General features: G+C 37.1%; 2 protein-coding genes across 15 annotated transcripts in view; one reads left to right on the top strand and one right to left on the bottom strand.

The window, feature by feature from the left end:
• Positions 1-126: 126 nt before the first annotated feature.
• LOC105231570 (protein KRTCAP2 homolog) lies at positions 127-3,260 on the top strand. The gene is made up of 3 exons (XM_011212930.4): positions 127-287; positions 351-654; positions 708-3,260. Exons 1-3 carry the CDS (start codon positions 284-286, stop codon positions 829-831), a joined length of 432 nt encoding a protein of 143 aa, XP_011211232.2. The 5' UTR covers positions 127-283; the 3' UTR covers positions 832-3,260.
• Positions 3,261-5,529: 2,269 nt separating this feature from the next.
• The window catches only part of LOC105231571 (trithorax group protein osa), an 89,185-nt gene continuing 75,798 nt past the window's right edge, over positions 5,530-18,916 (bottom strand). For 8 of the 14 annotated variants that reach the window (XM_049461160.1, XM_049461164.1, XM_049461161.1 and 5 more), the window contains 12 exons: positions 18,701-18,857; positions 18,100-18,597; positions 17,245-17,991; positions 16,973-17,151; positions 16,653-16,907; positions 15,138-15,353; positions 14,613-14,844; positions 13,886-14,065; positions 12,483-12,642; positions 12,080-12,284; positions 11,927-12,008; positions 5,530-11,846 (listed from right to left, as the gene is read on the bottom strand). In XM_049461160.1, coding sequence (XP_049317117.1) covers positions 7,888-11,846; positions 11,927-12,008; positions 12,080-12,284; positions 12,483-12,642; positions 13,886-14,065; positions 14,613-14,844; positions 15,138-15,353; positions 16,653-16,907; positions 16,973-17,151; positions 17,245-17,991; positions 18,100-18,597; positions 18,701-18,857 — 6,870 coding nt within the window. In that variant the 3' untranslated portion in view covers positions 5,530-7,887. Of the gene's footprint in view, positions 11,847-11,926; positions 12,009-12,079; positions 12,285-12,482; positions 12,643-13,885; positions 14,066-14,612; positions 14,845-15,136; positions 15,354-16,652; positions 16,908-16,972; positions 17,152-17,244; positions 17,992-18,099; positions 18,598-18,700; positions 18,858-18,916 lie in introns of all 14 variants that reach the window. The other 6 variants (XM_011212938.4, XM_011212939.4, XM_011212941.4 and 3 more) reach the window with 6 other exon arrangements.

Raw genomic sequence — 18,916 nt, 5'->3', positions numbered from 1 at the left:
TCACCCATTTTAAATGAATTTAAATATTTCTTTAATATCATTCTAAAGCGCAACGTAAAGAGTTATGATTTTATGGGTTATTACTTGCACAAGAGGAAACCAAATTTTGTTATACGGACTCTGTCGGACATCTGTAATGCGGTCCACACTCTGCTTCTGTGAATACATCCCTGTGGTTTGTTGATTTTTTAGTGGAATTAGTGTCGGCTTTTGATAAATTTCAACGTATACATTTTTTGTTCTACTATCAAGAATTATTAAAATTTCGAATATAATTACAAAAATGAGTAAGCCCTTTAAATACTAAATTATTGCTGATGCTGAACTTTTTCACATATTCACTAAATCAGGTGCGGAAACAAAGAGTGGGAGCAGTAATCTTGTTTCGACCGTGATATCCTGTATACTGAGTTTGGTGATATTCGCAACTATGCGCTTTTACTCCAGTTGGATCACGGCTACTCAAATGAATACAATCGTTGGGGGCTTCATTGGTTCGTGGCTTTTTGTCTTTGCCCTAACTGCTGTATCGAATATGGAAATGCTTGTATTTGGTCATGATTTTCAAGCAAAATTTATACCAGAAATTGTGACTTGCCTAACTTTGGCCACTGTGGCATCCGGTGTGGTCCATCGTGTTTGTGCTACTACTTGGTAAGTATTCACGTTAATTATTATATGATTAATTAATATTATTAAAATTTCAGTGTTTTCTTCTGCATCTGCGCTTTATATTTTGTAAATCGCATTTCAAATAAATACCACAACAAAGGATCAATTGCAACGGATCAAATTCCCATTCGACGTGGTGGAGGCAAGAAAAACAAATAAGTGTTGACCACAAATCCCAGAATAATTCGAAATATTATGTAATGATTTATAAATGTATTAATTTGTGTATATGAGCAATGATTTTATCACCCTACTCGAACTGTGCGCAAATTCAGATATTTTTATTCCGAAATGAATTATTTGAATAAATATATATAAAAAAAAGATTAGTTGTAATTTTCACCGAATATAGTTATGCCTTCAAAATAAATGTCGGTCTGATTTGTGTCTGTACCAATAGGTACAGCCGAGACAAACCTGAAGTTATGCATATATTTTATTTTTGTCCATGCTTTCTGACTGAAAAGATACATGAAAATAAACGTATGTATATAGCTGTTTAGGAAATAAGTTTTCATTATACTCATAAACATATACCATCTTTTATATAGGAAATCACGTACTCTCCTTTGTGTAATCAGCTACTTATAATGGAATATGACTTGACTTATATTCAATTAGTTGTAGCGGCAGATTTGTGCCGAGTTGATAGTCCTTGGCTGGATAAAAAAATCCGGATACGTTCCGGTTAAGTAAACCCGACTGCCGTGGGAACGGTATATACAATGAGAATGGCGGTTGTCTTCGGCAGGCAACGGCAAATCCTCGAGGGTCTCCTTGTCATACAAACGACCAAATATTTAATAAACTGTATGAAGCAATTAATCTCTCAGAGAACCCTCCATTGCCCGGAAAATTTCTCTCAACCAATCATCTAAGAAAAATGTAGCTGGATTTAAAATAAATAAATAAATTAAATTTGGTGTTGCTCATACTGCATAAGTTTCATTATATAATTACTTTTACCTATTTTTAGTGTTTAATAAATGATAACAAATTTATTTTGCAATATTATTTTTTTCTTGTAATTTTATAATTAAGTTTATTAAGTATTTTTTAATTTTACTTTTCATTAATTTAATTAAGTATGTATGTATATCCTGCACTTATTAGTATGCCAGCATCTTTTAATAATCGTTTAGTTTTCTCTCGTTAATTCTTAGTATACTTAATAGTTTTTTTTTTATTTCAGTTTTAAGACCATTCAAATTTTTGTTTATGTTCTTCGTATTTGAATGCTCGAATTTCATAAACAATATTTGTATTAATATTATTCTTTCTGCGTTTCGTTTTTTAGCAGTTAATGAATATTTTGTTTAATTATGATTTGTTTACATAATTTGAATTTTGAATATATTAAGATTTGTGAATTATTTAATTTAATATTATTATGTATTAGCATAATTTTCGTTAAATTTTCTTTTTTTATGTGTTTTTTTCTGTGACATTCATTTACAATACTAAAAACACTAACCACTACATCTAAATACAATCGTCACAATTTGATTTGGTCAAATTTCCTTCGGCTTTAATCTGTTTTTAATATTTGTGTAATTTATTTTTTTTATATCTGCATTAAATTACATACCACTTGAGAATATTTCTCCATAACGACCAGTGCACAGCTTTTCACATCAAGCCCATTGGAGGTACTTCTCCAAGCAAGTGTTGAATATGTCTGTCTAATGTATTGGACTTACCAATTCATATTTCTTATTTTATATAATCTAATTTAAAATTTATTTTTTTCTTATAGATTTACAAACTAACAATATTCTATTTATGCAAAATACATCAATCAATTATATTGAAATAACTAAAAGTAATTATTGGTTCATATGTGTATGTGTATTAATATATGTATATATATATATTTTTTTTATTTTTATAATTTTGTGTTGTAGTGCTATAAATATTGTTGTCTCATCGTATGCGCAATTTAACATTTAATTTGCTTTGTATACTTTTGGTTGTGGCTTGTCAGGAGGCACATCCACAGCAAATGCCTATATTTGTTTAGGTAATTCGTAAGTACATAAATTTTTTCATGTATGCATGTATGTATTTACATATTTTCATAAACATATTCGAATATATAAATGCAATAATATCCTTTTATCAATTTCTATCCAGCTCCATAAGCATATTATTACGCTTGTCTTAATATTTATAGTCATCAATTAACAATTCGAAGAAGTTATAAATATCTATGCACTTCGTCCAAGTTGCCGCAATTATAAATTAAATTCAATAAGTTTTTTAATAAAAAATATATTGTGTACATCTGTGCATGCATAAGAGCTTATTTGTTTATACATTTATTATATTACATATTCTTAAAATGCATACAAACATTTTAACACTCAATTTGTTTTATAATTACTTAAGTTAAGTGTTTTTAATAATTTACATTTTTACAGCTGATTTCTTTAATTATTAAAATACGACTTATATACCACATCTACGCTACTCCTTTTTAGGTAGTGTTTCCGCGAGTCGGTCACCGCGGTAACTTCAAACCGAGCCTTAAGTATAAAAACAAATACTAAAAAATTTAAAATTAAAAAAAAAAAAACAATGTAAAATAAAATGCATATTATAAAAATAAATAAAAAGTGGAAAGCAATTATTTAATTCAATTCAAGTATTAACAAAACTAAAACATATGTAATTTTTTAAACAATAAACAACAAAATCGACTTTTTAGTTGTATTTATGTACTTTGTTATATAATAAAATTTAGCTTACCATTCAGAGTACCAAACGCCCACACAGAAATATTTCGGATGAAAAAAATATATTACGCAATTATGACGAATCAATTTCATATGTCTCCCTAACCACACTAGACATATAGTATCATATCATTATCATATGTCAGTTAAAAAAAATAAATATTTTTAAGAAATATAGTGCAGCACAGAGATTCATTAACATATTTCAACATTAGTGCATATCTTTCAGTGATATCCTCATTCACTCACTCCGCGCCATGTTCAGAAAAGCTTAAAATGAATTTATTTAATAAAGAATATTTTCGATTGTAAAAAGAAGAGCTTTTATCCCAACAATTTGTTACATTCAACGAGCGAACAAAAACCGTTGTTATTGTCCGTCAAAGAAGCAACGCAGAAAACTTAAATCTCGTTAGACATTATTTTCATAAGATCAATATAAAAAATACAAATATGGATTGGTTCCAATTACGAGTGTAGACTTCTATCTGCTAACTCTTCGTACAGCAGAATTGATCAGACTTCATTCGTTGTTTGTTCCGTAAAGGAATCATATCCAGCGGCTGCTGCGCGCTTTCATAAATCCATATGTACATACAAAAATAGTATTTACAACACACACACACTAATATGGAATTGTGTACATATTTAATGTATTCGAGTTTTAATTTTATATTGGTGCACATAAATTTGTATCGTATAGCGGGAGTTGTCTATTTTGGTGGCTATTTGGGTATGTATGTCTGTAGAGCTTGAGTGTAAGAAAATTAGTGTTTTTTTACACATAAGTCTGTAGTTTTCATGTTAAGATTTTATACGCCATTTTCTCAATAACTAATCAAAAGTACTTTTAATTGTATATAAATATTCGTGTTTTTTTTGTATTTTGCATTTAATCATTTAATTTTATTGTGTATTACAATTGAATACATGTAGTTTATGTATGTAAGTTAATATGTTATTGCTAAACATTTACAAATTATAACTTAAAATATAATTTATTAAAAAAATATTGACAATAAATCATTACATTTACAGCTTTTATTTTAAATTATAATTTTATATTAAGTTGAAGTTATTATTATTTTGTATTAACGTAAGTTTGTATGCACTATATATATATAGATATATATATTTATATATATATAACACGCATTTGTGCATTAAACAACAAATACGTCAGCTCATGCGTCCATTCGTAAGCAAATTCTAGTTCCAGTAAATTTAGTTAAATTAGTATATTTTGTTTTGTTTGTTGTTGTAGTTCTTTTTTACATGAATTACATGTTTCTTACTTGTTTGTCTGTATATATCCACATAGGTATTACTAACACAAGGAACTACTGACACAACAACATGTGTATGCAGTCAGCAATCCTTTCACTAATGCTAACACATTCATGCTTTTATTGTATTTTATTATTAATACTAATAAGTTACTTGATATCATAGTTAATTTATTTTCTCATTTGCAGTTTTTATATAACATCATATTTTTTTTTTGTTTTCGTTAATTTTTCTTAAGCGCGTACTTCGGTAACTTATAGGTTTATGTTGCTTAGCTGCTGCTGCTTCTTACACGCTTACCTATTATGCGTTTATATTTTTCTTGTTCATTTACTCAATCAAACAGCTCTTTTGCTTGTATTTTTACTCCCTATGTTTGTTTGTATGTATGGTATGTACATATGTATCTTAAATATTATAAACTAAGCCACCGACAGTTATCATTTACAACAACAATCTACCCACTTAAATTCAACGTTAACCGCTAGCCGTTAAATTATTTAAATCCTGCCTTAATATAAATATTGTTGAGTTTGTAGCAACTTGACGCATTGAATCAATGAAACAGCTAAAGCCTTCAAATTACAGTCACTTTTCATTCAACATGCAAGTCTCCAACGAATTGCGCTTGTACTAAGCCTAATAATGAAAGTTCTGGTAAGTTTGTGTCGATATAATCAAATAGCACACGTCCGCAACTGTCAATCTACCGTTTTCACATTTATGTATATATATATATATATATTTATTTTGCAAGCTGATTGCACTAGACCACACACTATACACCGTCTATCACGTTTCCGTTTCCGATTTCATTTCAGTTTTTTTAATCCAATTAATATTTAATATTAGATTTATTTATATCAGTTGTAAGCAATATTGATTTACAGCTACGTACGTTACTACATATACAATTATATATATTTACTTGTATACATATGCATCTAACATTAATTGTTTTATGGTTAATTTTTTAAGCATTTTTCATATATATGGATATTTTTTTTAATGCTGAAATTGCAGTGTTTTGTTTTCATCCTTTACTCACATTATACGTTGCATTACATTTTTTTAGTAGTTTTACAATAGTATATAATTTAATAAGTTAAAAGCTAGACATAGCTATAGAAATTAACTTAATATTTTTCCTATCATTTATGTTGCATATTAAGCACAGTTTTACATTTGCATTTCTTTTTCATAGTTTTTGTAGATTTATTCCATTCCATTCCATTTGCTCGTTAATGTGCACAAAATACTTGCATATATATATATATGTATATGCACACTATACACGAATCATATATTTAAAATAGCATCAATAAATATGAAAGAAATTAATTTTCTAAATTGCATTGGTTGTCAATATCGAGGAAATGCATTTTGTATAATTTTTAATTTGCTCTCAGTAATATATAAGATATTTCGTTAAGGCATGTGCGCTTGTTCATATGTTGGGATTGTGACTGGGCGACAGTTTGTAAGCGAAATTAAGATGAGAACCATTTTTAGAAACCATATTTACAGGTTTAAGAGAAAATCGTGTATGCCAGGTGGACAATTTAAAATTATAAATTAATTTACTTTCTAGTATACAAACAAACATTTTACAACAGAAACAAGACGTGCAAAAAATAAAAAAAAAAAAAAAGGATAAAACAATATTAAATTTCTTATTTTGATTGACATACGAAGATTACCATAAGCTAGTAGCGTGCTGTGCACACTTAATACCGTTACTTTTAGATTTTTGTAATAAATAATGGAAATATTGTGTTATATAATTAGTTTCCTTCCCTAGCTAGATCAGTTTTGTCTTAATGCCGCGTCTTAGATTTGAAAATTTTATTGTGGGGAAGTGCGCAGTGCGACATAGCATATGAAGGTATTTTTCGCCCAATCACATGTGTGATTCGAAATACAAATTGCAGTTTTACCACTTCAAAACGAGAAACAATTAAAATTAACAGAAAAAAAACGAAAAAAGGAAACCTATCGAAAATAAGCAATTATTATAGATTTTTAATACTAGAATTGAGTCAGAGCAATAATTTTGAGCTATTTACATATGTATGTGTGGCAACCTCAGCGAAATTAATGCTGCAATTAATTGATAATTCGAACACTAAACCAACTGCGAATATGTATTAAAAATTTTGCAAATATTTTATAACGAAAGGGCGGCGCTTTTGATATGCAGGACCGCTATAATTGGTTTTTGGATGCGTTCCAACAAGAAAGCCTTTACAATTTTATTCGATTTCAACGGTTCTGTATAGATTATGTTACAACGTCTGGTTCTCTTGAACCCAGTTTCCGTTTCCTTTTAGCATTAGCGTAGAGCTTGCTTTAAGTCGCTTTATGTCATGTGTTAGTAATGCATATTTGTTTATGTTTTTGTCAAATTGTTTGTTTGATATTTCTTTCTATTAACTCTATATCCCAGCATAGGTATGAAATTATAAGTATCTTAAAATATTACAAAAATAATATTAATAATAATAAAAATACAAAAAGTGAGACATACTTTTCTTTACACAAACTAAATACTACTCATGTTACTATATCTACAGGGTTGATCGCCATTATCATATATATGTATATATTTAATTTATTTGCTATTTCCTCTATACATATACATCTGTAGGCGGAGAGAGATGCAGCGACGCGAAGTGGGTAAATGTTTTTTTTTTTTACTTAAACGTCACTGTGACAACTAAGTCATCTCCGCATTTTGTATTGAACTATAGCATGACTTTGCTCATATACATACGTTATAACCGTTATACCTTTAGTTTCTACTTCGCTACGAATGCAACGTTATTCTGTTGTAATAAATTACGATTCACGTTTACAGAGACATCTAGTGTGCATCTTCGGGCTGATGAGGTTGAGGATGTGCTGTTGGTGGCTGCAGCGGTGATTGCTGCTTGCTCCAGTGATAGTGGTATGGCGGCAGATGGTAGTGTGGCTGCGGAGATGTTTGTGGTGGTGGTGGTGGTGATGGCGCCGCCGTTTGCTGTTGGTAGTGCCCATCCAGCTGGGCATAGTGATGTTGCTGCTGGTGGTGTAGATGATGATGATCCATACCAAGATGCTGTTGTTCATGTATATGCACGTGTTCTTGTTGCTGCTGCTGCTGTTGCACTGACACTGCCGGCACAGCTGCTAACGTCGGCAACATCGTCATGTACTACGCAACTGCTGCTGTTGTAGTTGCTGGTGGAGCTGTTGGTGCGGATGGTGCCGCGGCTGCTGCTGCGTTTGCCGTTGGTGGTGGTGGCGGAGGTGGCGATCGCGTCGGCGCACCCGTTAACGCTGCAGATTGCTGCGCATTGGTTCGACTGTCCGTCCCATTACCATTGTTGTTGCTGGTATTGGTAAGTGGTGCTGCATTAATAGTGGCTATAGGTGCGCTGATCACATTCTTACCACTGCCGTTACTGCTCAGCAGATTTGGCTGCAAATGACTCGTTTCACTACTAGCCAGCATAGGAGCCATTGCTCCTAGCGCATTCACGTTGGAGTTCTCAATCGCATTTTTTATGTGCATATTGCTGTTGGTGTTGTTGTTCCCGCTGCTTATACTGTTACTATTGCTGTTACTGCTTACCGTGCCGCAACTGTTACTGTTGGTACTGCTATTGCTGACATCGTTCAATAAAGCCGATGCGGGCGCCAGAGCGTTACTACTATTACTATTATCATCCACAGTGGCACAAGCGTTTTGAGACTTGCTCATCACTGTAGGCGTAGATGCTGCTGCTGGCAACTTGTGCGTAAACGCTGGATCGTTGCTATTGTCGCTAGTGTTGTGGTTGCTCGCACTGCTGGTGCTGTTGTTGCCATTTGCGTTGATGGTGCTGGCATCGTTCAAGTCGTTGGCAGTTGCTGGTAATTCCTCACTTTTAATACCGCTTATTACTACATGAGGTGTGGTGTGTGTCGTTGCCGCAGTTGTTGCAGATTGTGGCGAATTTGTTGTTACTGAAGCTGCAGTCGATGCTGTTTCCACTTTATTTTCCACTTTTACATCATTGCTGCCAATACTACCGGAAGCGTTGTGCTTTCCACCTGTGGTCATTTTCTCATCAGTTTGCCGTTGTTGGAAGCGATATTCCAGTGACGGCATCATCGACGGTCCCCCTACACCAGTGCCACGCGAAACTTGAAATAATACACGGGATATAATCAGTGCTACCTGTTGGTCGAGTATATTTGACATCACCAAACCCAGCAAACGTTGTTCTTGGTGCATGAATAGCGATCGGTTATCCGGATGTTTAGCTAGATGTAATAACGTGCCGGCAGCACGTCGTAGCATGTCCAAGCTAGTTCCCATCGAGTCGGGATTTTCGCGCAGATAGTTGATTCCATGCTGGTTGGCCACGCCTAAAGCTGTTTGCTCTGCTTGTTCGATGAACGCCACAAGATATGAGATACAAGGAGATTGCAACGCCACTGTTCGTGCCATAGCACTATCCGCAGCGGCTAAATAATGCAGCAGATTAACGGAAAACTCCCGCAATACTTGATCTTCATTGCGACACAGGTGACGTGTCAACACGGCGCATAACTTTTCCAGCCTTGAATGCGGTGGTGTCGCTATAACGAGATCGACATTGGCATCTGTAACGCAAAGTTTACACAGTGCTTCGAGCGCTAGCCGTTGCGGCGACAGCGCAGAATTTGGACCACAAGATGGGAAAGGATCTTGACCATGCGCACTTGGACACACAGCCCAATGAAGGAGACCGTCGATCAATGGCCGTGCGATGAGCTCATCGTAGCGTGACAATTCTAAATGGCCGGCTATATTCGCCAAGGCGACGAGCATATTTTCGCGTATGTGGACTAGATAATCCCACCACCATTCGCGTTCTCCCTGTAGTGAACTGCATGAGTCTGAAAAATCAGTGTCCTCCTCGCGATCATAATTACGCGTCTTCGGCGTACGCTGTAAGTGTTCGTGGTTGAGCAGCAGCAAGCGGCCAAGGATAGCGAGGAAGCGGCGCGATTTAGCTAAGAGAGTTTCGTTGCCGGGCACAAATGTCAGATTGCGGAAGATGTTTGACAGGCAAATACAGCGACGCGCCAGCGCATCTTGACACTCACTAACCAGGTAAAGACTGGCTTCGTCACGTGTATAGCACTCTTCTTCTACTGTGGATGCACGCCGACGCTGCAACACCTGTGCTGCATCTCGCACTGTCGATATTGGATCAAAGTTTTTCGGCACGCTAGCACCGCCGCAATTACCTAGACGTTGTTGGGGCAGTAACTCAATTTCCATATCGACCTCGCGGCAGTCGCTATCAGTTGCTGTTGATGAATTCTCTACGAGCGCAGCATCTGAGGGTTCCTTTTTGATGAGACCAGGTTGCGCAAATGCAATTTCATCGTCATTTAATTTAGATCTCTTTGCACCGCTACCATCGCAGCCACCGTGTTTGCTGCTGTTATTACTGTTGCTGTTGTTGAATAATCGTCGCTTTTTGTTAAACGCATGCTCCACTCTACTATCCTCCGGACAGCTTCCGTCTTCCATTTGCTCACTTTTCACAACTTTACTGCTTGTTTCACAGGTTCCAGCATTATTCGCTTCTTCTGCATTAGTTTTCATTGACGACTTGGTCGCACCTATACTGTTACTACAGCTCTTTTCGTTGCTGCCACGTATGAAACGTGCGAATGGAATGTTTATAATTTCCGACTTGAACACGTCGATAATGCCATCTTTGGCATTGCGATCCGCAAAACCATACGTCCAACTCCAACCAGTGGGTTCAGTCACATTTGTCTGCTCATAGATAGGCTCTTCCTCTGAGTCCCACTCCTTCTGTCTGTTCGATACAAAAATATCATCTTCCGCCGGTTGCAGACGTACTGGCAAGCCCTTACGCGACATCATTGTGTAGTTGGGTGTGTGCGAAAGCAACGTTATTCTCTCTTCAGGATTTGGTAGCACACGTATCTGGCCTAGATCAATGCCCTCATCTTCATCGTCATCATCAACTATTGGCATTTGAAACGACTTGCATTTGTCGTAATCATTGTTACACTCGACGTTTTCGTTGATGCCATGTTGTTGTTTTTGTTTGCGGTTGTAGATTTGTACTATACGTGCATTTCGACTTCCGCCCCTATGATGATCAACGTCCGTGTCGTTATCGTTGAACATCTCTGCGAGATTCTTTTGGAAGTGCTCCAAAAGGAGAGTTAACAGGCCAGGCAAGTGCGCCAGCCCAAAGTACTGTACCGTTGTGTCATCGAAGAGCAACACATTTAATACATCCAACGCCCAGGTGCACTCAGTTAATAGACCGGAGCGCATTGCCATAAATATGCGCCATGGATCAACCGGGCAAACATCGGTTTTAGTCAAACGTTTGCGTCTATACAACACGGGTGTGGTGGCTTCAACGCTATCCGTCGGAAAAATAATCTCCTTTTTAATGATTTGGGTGCCGGCAGGAGTTGGAAACTGTTGCTGTGGCTGAGCTTGTAGGGGCTGCTGTTGTGCTGGTAATTGTGGTAGACCGGGAGAGCCAACTTGTGGTACAGCGTTTACGGCGGACACCTGTGGCTTGGACACACCAGCAACAGGCGCGCCCATAACTGACGGCATCGCATTAACTGTGCTGGGTGGTGCTATGGATGGTGGTGGACCGCAAGTAGGAGAACCTGTGCCTCCAACTTGAGGTGGCGGTGGCATCACAAAAGGTGGCTTTGTCATGTTTTGACTGGACGTCGGGCCAACAGGCAGTTGCTGGGCGGGTGGTGGTGGCATACCGGGCCGTTGTTGTGGTGGCTGCTGTGGACCTCCGCTAGATGGCCGCAACGCTGTGCCAGGTGCACTCGCTTGGGGTGGTGGCTGTGCAGTGCCTGCCATTTGTGCCCACTGTGGTGGCGGTGGCTGTTGCTGCTGACCTTGTTGTTGGTATGGCGGCTGCTGTTGTGGCGGAGGTGGAGGCTGTTGGGGGCCATAACGATGTTGTTCCCATTGCACTGCGGCAGACGACTGTTGATTTGGAGGCCCAAGTGGACCGCCACCAGGCGGTGCGGCTGTGCGTGGTGGTGCACTACCCCAACCTTGTGGCGAGGGTGCTGAAGGATATTGCCCACGGTATTGAGTTGAACCGCTCCAACCCCCTATTTATTATAATATATAAATATAATCAGTTATGATTTACAATGAGGGTATTGTTAGCTCAGTATAATAGTATACTTACCGTATAATTGAGGTCTGGTATTATAACCTGGATAGGGTTGTGAATCTTTCACAAAATCCGGATGTCGACGTGGTTGCGGCGTCTAATGTGAAAATAAAGTAAATGTAAAATCAATAATAACGTTTTGATATCAAGCAAAACTTCGTAACGCACCTGGTCGGGCGGCCTATAATAATCCTGTTGAGTTGGAGCAACTGGCGGATAACCGCCGCCTGGCGCTTGCGGACCACCAGTCGGTGGACCAGCAGTTCCACCTACCGCTGAAACAGGCGGTGTAGGAGTTTGAGAGCTACCTGGTGGCGGTTGACTATACGAACGATTACCATAAGGGCCATATTGATTTGCACCAGGTGGAGGACTAAATGGTAGAAAGGGGGAAATGAAATCAATACTTATAATAAGGAACAATCAGTTAAATTCTAATAATTAGTTAGCCAGTTATTCTGGATAATGTGTTAGAAAACAATACTTTTGTAATAACTGATCTGTTATGTAGTTAACAAGATATGGGCTACTAGGTATCAATGTATGGAGAAGTAGAGAAAATAGCACTCACGCTTCCCCCTCTGGTCCATAAGGAGGGTACATGTTACGATTTTGTGGTGGAAATTGTGGTCCTTGGCTCTGACCAAACTGGCCCGGTGGACCAGTGGCATTGTATTGATCACTTGTACCATATTGACCGTAAGCACCTGGTTGACCCGGATATGGGGAACCTGCGAATAAGAGAGAACATATGGAAATTAGTTTTAATAAAAGTTAATAAGCGGTATACAATGAAGATATTTGGACGTAGTACAAATTTTCAAACACATATGTATATGTATATAATAATATAATATAAGACATGGCTTAAGAGAAAATGTAAGTGCAATTAAAGAATATATGAAAACATAGAATGATAAATAATCCGTCTAAGGAACACTTATAAATGCATATGATTTCTTTACTCTAGTTTTATTAATCTAATTAATAAATTATTAGTCCGATTTATATGTTGCAGTATGTTATTTAGTTTTAATGGAATATTCACGAGAGTTTGTTTTAATTTAATTTTAAAAGAATGACGGGAGTTCGATACAATATCGATAGTGAACACGTATATATGTATATATATATATACAAGTATATTTATGCTTTGAACATGATGTATTAAGTTTGCCACGAAATTTGTTACACCCAGAAAGAAACGTCGGAGACCCTATAAAGTATATAAATAAATGATCAGTGTGACGAGCTGAGTCGATTTAGCCATGTTCGTCTGAATATACCCACTAGTCCAATAAATTTTGTGATATCGATTTGAAATTTTGCCGCCGATATCGAATTACCACTTCAAATTGCTGCCATGAAAACAATCAAAACACAGGCCTCGTATGGAAAATATTATAGCTTCGTTGATACCGATGTTAATGTCTTTTCTTCTTTTTTTATTTATTTATTTTTTTGGAGGGGCGAGACATGCAATATTGAAACTATTTATGTAAGAATCTTTTTACAATTTAATTTTTGAAATTTGTTTTTTTTTTCTTTTTCGTATGGGGTATTTCTTATAACAAAATAACCTAAATGTTTTGTGCTAGTTGTTAAATATACATACATATATACGTATTTATCGTCTCTGAAAAATTTCTAAAAGCCAATAGGTATGCATGTATCAAATGAATTCATGTATATAATGAATAGTTAATATTAGAACAGAAATATACAACAAGGAGGAGAAAATAAAATAATATTTTTTGAAGCGACCAACAATGATATGAAGTTGAAGGAAAACACAAAAAATAGTTATATACAAAATTATGAATGTAATTCGTAGAGAGTGAGTGTATATTCCAATTGTACAAAATGTGTTGTATAATCAAAATTGTTTTCCAACAGAAGACAATGCAAAACAAAAAGTAATTAATTTTAGAAAACTACGCAAGAAAATAAAAAAATAATCGAAAAAATTAATACCTGGCGTTCTAGACACCGGCGTGTAAGCATTGCCAACGCCCTGTTGATAAGGGGAGGCACGGGGAGGCGGTGGCGCGTTGCTGACGCTACTATTGCCACTACCACCGCCACCCACAACCGGATCGTCAAAAGGATTGCTCACACTAATATTATCACCAACTGCTGCTGTTTGAGTATTACCTATGGATGCGTGATGGAGATGAATTGTTGTGATGATTCAATGATTTTGGTTTGGTTATTGTTTTTTCGTTGTTGCAGGTGTTTATGTGGATGGTATTCAAAGAAAAAAAGATGTTGTTGATTATGATGGTGGGTTTTGGTGATGTGATGATGATTTTGATGATTGGTGATGAGTAGGAAAGTTTTTAGAGATTTGCAAAATAAGAATAAAAAATTAAAGAAAAAATCGGTCAACTTTATTTTTTAGTTTTGACACAAAATATATAAAAGGAATAAATTATAAACGCTTTACATGAACTTAAGGATTGCTTGTGCTTGTTGTCTTAAATAGCTAATTAAAATCGATTTAAATTTGACCCGTGTTGATTGTATTTGTTGTTGGAAAATGAGAAGTTAGTTACAATATTTTTTGTTATTGGTTATGACGTGGTAGTTATAACTGATACTTGTATAAAAAACTGTGGTGCAAAAATTTACTACGTACATATTTGCACGGTACTGAGTACGGTCTTAAATATTCACGAAAAGTTAGATTATTTGTATTTACCTGCATGTGGGGTTTGTGCGTTGCTTTGTGAGGGTGGTCGTTGCATTTGACCACCACCCGCACCATAGTCTGGCTGTGGCCCTGCTGTGCCGGGATAACCACTCGGATAACCTGGATAACCATCAATTGATGCATTGGCGGCTGCGCCCGGTGCAGGGAATGAATCCTGGGAATTTGAGGAACCTGCTGACATTGTTGATGCATTTGTATTTTCAAGCGCAATTGCACCGCCAATTTTTTCATTTGTGGTTTTTTTAGAAGAAAAATATTGATAAATTTATAATTAAAACAATGCACAACGGTAATAATAATGAATTTGAAAACTATTTCTAAATTTCTTACATTTCGACAGTTAAACTATATAAGATATTCGTTTGATCGAAATTAATAAGGAATATACTTATGTATATATTTTTGAGTTAAATATATATAATCATATAATTTACTACTAAAATAGTTTACTTTAATAAATTATATCTTGCTCTTCAGTTTACATAAATATTCTAAAATGTTCACTCTCTTACCTGGCGATGGTACAGAAGCGGCTTTGGTCGATTTCTTTTTTGTGCCGGCTTCCACCTGCTGAATGATGGGCAACGGGTCTATGTCGCCCCGATCGAAGTGACACTCGAAGGTCAACAAATTCTTTGTATAGTGTTTGCGTAGGGTGTAAGCAGCACTACTGCTGGCACCTATGCCCAATAAACCGGCAATATCTTTCCATGTTTTACTTTTCGTAACCTTTTGTGTTGTTTGTTTTAGTATTTGCCGAAATGTAACATAACAAGTTGTAGTTTTTGTTTATAGAACAAAGGAGAAATATATAGTTAGTATAATTGAAAACATAACCTATATAAAATATATAATATAACAAATGTAAATTCAAAATTGGTTTAAAAAAAGAATTGCAAGCAAGCAATGATAGATCATTGACGCAAACAGCTGCTTCTCTTTTTAAAATATATTTTCTATAATCATTATAACTTAAAACATATGTTTTTAGTAAGATAGTTCGAAAAAGGTACATTGGAAAATACAAAAGAATAGAAACTATAAAAATATATGGAAAAAGCTACATGGAGATTTAGAAATTTTAATGGAACGCATAAAATAATATCAACGCTACGAACATACCATGGGAAAAGAAATCAATCAACACTAATCAGTTTTTTACAACACTAAGTAGGAAGGAAAAGGGATTTGTGGATGACATATAATTACGTAAGTTTAATTTAATGTGATTTGAGAGATGCATAATGTACATTTTCTACGTGTTATGACACAATACTAAAAAGCAATGAGGTTCTAGAAAAATAAAATATTAATGATTTACGATCTTATAAACCGAACGTTTTAAATACTAACTGGATGAAGATTCATTATGAAATTGTAAATAAAAGAAGCAAGTGAAGAAGTATGTGCATCAAAAAATTTGCAAAACATTTACTTACATACATCAACATATAATTTAGCAAAACGAAAAAAAAAACTAGATAGTCTACATGCACTCTCTGGTTAGTTAAGCAAAGCCCAAAATTTGGAACAGGTTTTTTTTTCAACGTTAGGCTTAAAATCATGCTTATCCAAAAGTATATAAAAAGAGAAAGATAATATGTACACTTTAAGCCCAGGCCACTGTTCATTATTCTTTATATTTGAGGTTATATGTAATATTCTAAATGCTGGAATAAATGGGCTGACATTTTTTAGCCTAATAGTCCATAGGGAGGAATGTGTGTTTTTAAGTATTACAATCACAATACACTTGACTAATGCAATGGGGGGACTGTTGATGTTGATGGCAATGATTGCTGGGATATGATGATTATATGCTAATAGTTCGCAAAGAGCTAAGTGTTGGTGATTACTTGTGACAATGCATTATTTTCGTTTTTAGTATTTAACAGATGCTAATTTTGTGGGTTGTTGTACAAAACAGTAATAGTGGTGGTGGGTAGTTTTGCTATTTGGTAGTACTACTAGAAGGTAGTAATGGTAGTGAATCTAAAAAGAAGTTAGTAAAAGGAATTACTACGGCACCTTGCATACCTCGACGAATCCTCCACGTTCTTTTACATAAATATATAACCTATATAAATCGAGCGGTTGTTTCGATATTGTTGGACAGGCGGTGATCGGTGTGCGTCGCTCTTCCATGAACGCACGCAGCTTATCAAGCCAACTTCGTCTCTCCGGATTATCATCCATTTCGTATAGTTTGCACAGGCTATCGGATTTTTTCGTAGACGATGTACGAAAAGTCTCTTGTGGCGGTCCATGGCTATTGAAAACTTGCTGTAAATATTTAATAATAAATATTGTTAGGAATTGTTTGATTCTTAAAGTGGGCAGCAACTTACAGGACTTACTGGTGGTCGCGTCCAATTCGGGGGTGAATTCATTTCATATTCTTCACTGGGCCCAACTGGATGTCCGGGATGACCAACCGGCGATGTGCTTGGTGGCGCTAAATGGCTTTGGCTATATGGATCGTTTTTACGAGATTTTGGTGTTGTGCATTGTGGATCTTCACCAGAAGCTGTAAATTGCAATAATAATTTGATTAACAATTATTTGAAATTGTTATTTTAATAAAATAAATTCTATCACTTTCTCCTGTGATTTCGCTCACCTGCTGAAGCATTTGATAGCGTACTTTGTTGGCTAACTTCGTCTATGGGTGTGCCATCTGGTCCAGTTGTCACCACTGAAGTGACCGGATGTGGTCCCGATGCTGTGGATGAACCCGACGAACTAATGCCGTTATCCTGTGAAATGTGTTCGCCGTCACCGGACAACACTACTCCGCTACCAACATTACCGCTCACACCCACCATACTACCAATGGGACCCACTCCACCCATCGATTGCGGCGGCGTACTTGTTGGTGGGCCCATGTTTGTAGGTCCGTGTGGCGGTCCCATGTGGTGAGGTGGTCCCATTGGCATACCCGGATGCATGCCTGGCCCATTACCATAGCCCTGCTGCGGCGCTGGACCGCTGCCATAGCCGCCCTTATGTTGTAAATGCTGTTTCAAATAGTTGAGTGGGCGCGGTGAGCCGCCTCCGGCTGGCTGTGGTGGACCGCCGGGTGGAGGTGTTCCTTTGCCTTGTACATGATTGCCCATACCCGCAGCACCGGCGCCGCCTGGTGAGCCGCCACCTCCGGGACCACCTTGTGGTGATGGTGGCACCCAATTCTGATAGGGTGGATACTGCGCATGTGGACCACCGGAACCAGTATGATTTGGCATTGGCCGACCGGGATATTGAGGACCGCCACCGGGAGGCATACTATTGGCGGAGGTTGGTTGATTTGAAGGCGGTTGAGAGGGCGCGTAACCGCTGGGTGTGTATTGCGGACGAGGCGGGTAAGATCCTATCGTTAAAGTGGTTAGAGAGACGATAAACAATATTAAAAAGTTTTCAAAATCAAATCAAATCTACAATCAAAAATATATATTAAAAACCCGATTTTATTGCTTACCTTGAGAATATTGTTGGGACTGTTGTGGAGGCGGGTAGCCAGTCGGCAAACCTTGCGGTCCTGGACCCGGACTTTGTCCTGGACCACCCATTTTATAGACACCATGCATATGTTGCGGTGGTGGATAACCGCCCGCACCACCACCCGCCCCTTGTGGAGGTGGTGTTGACATACTGTTCAAGCTTTGATTCGGCGGAAGTTGTTGTTGTTGTGGACCTGTAGGAGCGCCAGGACCACCTGGGGGTAGACCACCAACTTGTTGCGAGCCACCAACACCAGATGGTGAGCTGTGCACACCACCAGGTCCACCGATAGGCTGTTGCTGAGATTGCGATTGCGCAGGCATTTGCTGCTGCTGTTGTTGTTGCTGTGGACCACCGCCACCTGGTGCCGCTTGCATATGGGGCGGGGGTGGTGGAGGTCCAGAAGCGCCAGGCTGTTGCATCGGACCACTACTCGATTGATTACTAGAAGGTCGTGAAATTGGATGATTTTGTGCTACACAATAATAAGAGAACAGTTTTTCTTAGTAACATTGATCTTACATGTAGTATATATGCATATATTTAAGAATGTTCTATGTCTTCCGTTTTACACTTACCCACTGCTGGTGACATGGAACGCGAACCTGAAGAGCCTGTTGGTGAAGGTGTGGGACGCATTACTTGCTGTGAATTGGGTGTGCCCGGCGGCCCCGAACCCATGCCGCTGTGCCCGCCGCCACTAGAACTATCGTTGCTATTCTGGCCGATCAATTCCTATGAAAGAATAAGGATTAATAAAATATTATTGGTGAAGTGGTTTGTGTATGTTTTAA

This window comes from Bactrocera dorsalis, unplaced genomic scaffold (genome assembly GCF_023373825.1).
Source record: "Bactrocera dorsalis isolate Fly_Bdor unplaced genomic scaffold, ASM2337382v1 BdCtg011, whole genome shotgun sequence".
In the NCBI taxonomy this organism is placed as follows: Eukaryota; Metazoa; Arthropoda; class Insecta; order Diptera; family Tephritidae; genus Bactrocera; species Bactrocera dorsalis.
The sequence above is the reverse complement of the archived record's forward strand: the minus strand, read 5'-3'. Positions and strand labels throughout refer to the sequence as shown.

Excerpts from the sequence above, each read along its gene's own strand:
- LOC105231570 (XM_011212930.4), top strand. Across the intron at positions 655-707 it reads CGTGTTTGTGCTACTACTTG|TGTTTTCTTCTGCATCTGCG; the intron begins GTAAGTATTCAC and ends TTAAAATTTCAG.